This window comes from Grus americana, chromosome 4 (genome assembly GCF_028858705.1).
Source record: "Grus americana isolate bGruAme1 chromosome 4, bGruAme1.mat, whole genome shotgun sequence".
Classification (NCBI taxonomy): Eukaryota; Metazoa; Chordata; class Aves; order Gruiformes; family Gruidae; genus Grus; species Grus americana.
In genome coordinates, this window is record NC_072855.1 from 68,047,483 (window position 1) to 68,051,077 (window position 3,595).

The 3,595-nt window shown below is 55.9% G+C and overlaps 1 protein-coding gene across 3 annotated transcripts in view; it reads right to left on the reverse strand.

Moving 5' to 3' along the window:
- Window positions 1-762, reverse strand: part of HHIP (hedgehog interacting protein) — an 81,757-nt gene extending 80,995 nt beyond the window's left edge. For 2 of the 3 annotated variants that reach the window (XM_054825317.1, XM_054825318.1), the window contains exon 1: window positions 27-756. In XM_054825317.1, coding sequence (XP_054681292.1) covers window positions 27-293 — 267 coding nt within the window. In that variant the 5' untranslated portion in view covers window positions 294-756. Of the gene's footprint in view, window positions 1-26 lie in introns of all 3 variants that reach the window. The other variant, XM_054825316.1, reaches the window with a different exon arrangement.
- Between the last annotated feature and the right edge of the window lie 2,833 nt (window positions 763-3,595).

The following is a 3,595-nucleotide window of genomic DNA, read 5'->3' on the forward strand; positions in this document are numbered from 1 at the left end:
CCAAAGCAGCCTAAGGTGGTGCCTACCTTCGCCTCGGCGTGCAGCAGCCCCTGCGCGTCAGTGCGGGAGCAGCAGGACAGGCGGGGGTAGAGGCCGCGGCACATCGCCTCCCCGCCGCCCGGGGCCTCCGGGGACAGCACCCGCCGGTCGCGCTTCTTCAGCCGCCTCGGCGGGGTCCCGTTGAGGCACCTTCTCCTCCGGGCGCCGCTCTCCCCAAACTTGGCATCCCCCTCGAAGAAGCACAGAACCACGGCCACCAGCAGCAGCTTAAACGGCAGCATCTTGAGCATCATGCCTGAGGGAGCGTGTGAATGCACCCAAAAAAGGGGGGGTGGGGGGAGAAGGAGGGGAATCCCACTGACTTTTCTTTGCACTTCAGATCAGGAAACCACCTCCCTCCCCCAGAAGGGGAAAGTCTGGAGGAGAATATTAACAGTAGCAATTAAAAAGCCTACGGAGGACAAGCGCTTCGGTCACCCCCGCTTCCGAAAAGGCGGACGCGAAAAGGCAGGAGCGGGGGAACGAGCCCCCGAGCCCCGGGCTCGGCGGGAGGATGCTCGGAGCCGGCGAAGTTGTGCAAGTGGCACAGGTTTAGCAGCTGCCGCTGCCGCGCCGAGGCGCCGAGGCTCGGGGCGGGCCGGGCAGCGGGCGGCGGCAGCCCTTCACTTGTCGTCCCATAGGAAGGGTGTCCCCGAGGTGGGACGGCGGCGGCGGCCGGGCCGGGCGATGCCCCCTCCGCTGCTGCCGACGGCGGCTGCGGCTCACTAGGGCTCTCATGTTTCGCTCCCTCTTTTCTTCTTCTTTTTAAGCCGCGCGCGGGGAGGTGCTGCCACCGCGCGCCCTGCACGTCACCCGGCGGCACCAGCCGCGCGCGCCGCCCGCGCCGCCGCGGGGGCCCGGCGGGAAGCGGCGGCGCCGCGCCCGGCCTCGCCCCCCGGCCCGCGCGCGAGCGGCCGGCGGGAGCGGCGCGGGGCCGCGCCCGGCGCGAGCTGCAGGGGCGAGGCGCGGGGCACGCGGCGGCGCCCCGCCCTGTGGCGGTCTCCCCGCGGCGGCCCGGGGGCCGCCGCGCCCCTCACCGCCTCAGTCTTCCCCCTCAACCCCCGGCGTAAAGGGAGCCGGCGAGGAGGTGGGCGCGTTCCCTTCTCCCGGCCGGCCCTGTCCCGGCGGGAACCGGTGGAGTCCGCGTCGGTGCCCGGCGGAAGGCGAGCGCTGTAGGTGGGTCCCGCTCCCCTGAGGGCTGAGGGCCCTGGCCTGGGGGCCCGGCCGAAGAGCCCCCTCGGCGTGGCGCAGCCACCGTTTGGCCAGCGGGGCAGAGGTGCCGCCCTGGGTCTGCCTGGCCGTGCCCGCCTGCTGCCGCCCCGACTCACCCCCGGATGCCTGGGAAGGTTCCAGAGGCGCGGGGCCCACCGGGGCAGGCGTCGACGGCCGCAGGGAGAGCGGTGGGAGGTGCCATCCGCTCCCGGTGGCTTTTTAGCGGAGCTCCAGCATCGGTACTTCCACCGAAGGAGCAGCGGGCTGGCTCCTTGGTGTCTGTTGGCGCAACGACGTTCGCGCCTTCGTTCTGACCGTGCTAACTGAGTTCAGAGTACGACCAGTTGGTAATTGAAACAGTTGACGTGGTGGCCATTGCTAATGGTAGGAGGTAGCGGCGTGTAGAGGAGTAAGCATCATCCTGGTGCGCTGCGAACAAGAGGCCTGTATGTGGGAAGAGTGGGACAAACTGAGTGTCTGGCACTTGGTGGCAAGAGAGCGCCTGGGAGACCAGGAACCAGCCAGAAAGGAAAAGGGCAACCAGCGTGAACAGGGATGAAGTGAATTTGGGAAGGAGAAAGATGCGAGCCCAGAGAATGCCAGCCCAGGGTAGAGGTCCCTGGGAGGGAGGTGGTACAGAGCCCCACAGGTGGGAAGAGAGAGCTAGAGCATAGTGAGGAGGTGTGAGCTGCTTCCCGTGGGGGAGAGAAAGGAATAGAAGTCCTCAGAGGCAGTTGTAGTGCGGCTGCAGCTACAGCTACTGACTTGGGGGTAATAGACAGCTGGATGAATAGAGCCCCAGGGTCTATTTACCAGGGACTTGCTGCTTGCACCTGAAGAGCCCCCTTAGAAGGGAGAAAGGAGAGGTAGTATTGCATGGAATTCCTGATGTGCAGTAGTGTTGGTTCTAAAGCAACTAGGGCCTGTTACCATTCTCCTCACGTTTATTTTTAACCAAAGAAAATGAGTCTTTTCAGATTTACATTTGAACTCTTATCCTTAAACAGTCTGCACTGAAATAAATAGGAATTTGGCATGGACAAATGAGATAAATCATTGAGTAGACATAAAGACTGCTTCCTCTCCCTTTAAGTGCATTTCTTGAAGGCTAGTGGTTCCTAAACTCAAGACCACCACTTGTCTTAACCACTGACTCATTTGCCTAAAAATGTTCTTAACTAAGGCTTGAGTTACATCAACGTGAATGAGGGAGGCCTCTGGTACGGCATGGGCCCCAGCACTCGTGTTGATGAGTGAAATAAGGATGGCACGCTTAGGATGTCAACAGCACTGGTGATACAGCATTCTTGCTTTGTAATTTTAGAAAAAAAGTACTGCTTTGCACTAAGTGAACTTTGTCCCATGAGCAACCTAACTGGGAGAACTGTAGCAATGTAGTTATGCTACAACAGCTATGCCATTTTTATTATTCTGGATTATTATGTAGATTATGCTGAAATAAAAGTGATCCTGGTATAAAGCAGACTAACGGTATCAGAATAAAGTCACTTTTATTCCCAAGCAGACTCCTTAGAGTGGGTTACAGTGGCAGAATTGTGGTGGCAAAAGGACGCAGCTGGAGGTCTGAATGTCTTTTTCCCTGTGTAGGCAGGTGCTTGTACTTTTGAAGTAGATTCTGTACTACTGCCCTGCATCTCCCTTACTGGAGTGGGAAACTGGAACTCAGTGGAAAGAAGTGACTGTGGGGCAGATACCCTCTTGAAAAAACAAATGTTCAGTGAAAATTTCTTTTCAGCAGTTGTGGCCTGGTCCTTGCAGTTCCTGTCTCGCTGAAGGAGAGAGGAAGTGAGGAATATAAATCTATATGATCAAAGTAATACAGCTATTAGTAAATAACCTTTCTTCCTCCTTCAAGTGCTGCCTGCATAAATATCCGTTTCTATGTATACCTGTACCAGTTCTCAGAGGAGGCAAGTTAGAGGTGTATTAATTAAATAGAGAATGATTTCCCGAAATGGGATTTAGATCAAGTTGCCGAACTAAGAAAGAGCTGACAGTTTGTGAAGGTCAGTTTCTACATAGAAATTTTACACAGATCTATGATGGAGACATTTCCCAGAAATTCTCTGGAATGTACTGTTGACCTTGTATAATATAAAGTGCTCAAAACTTCAAGCTCTGTAGTGATAGAGTGATATAAAGATGTATAAGCAAGACTTGAAGAAAGTTGAATTTTCTTTAAATCCTCTGAATAGAAATTGCTGATTCTTGGGGTTTTGTGCAAGACGACCTGGTTTAATCTTATGTTCCTTTCCACACTTTAAAAGTACATGATGGCTTCTTTAACAAAGTATTTTTTTCAAGCTGGTTGATATAGGATTTT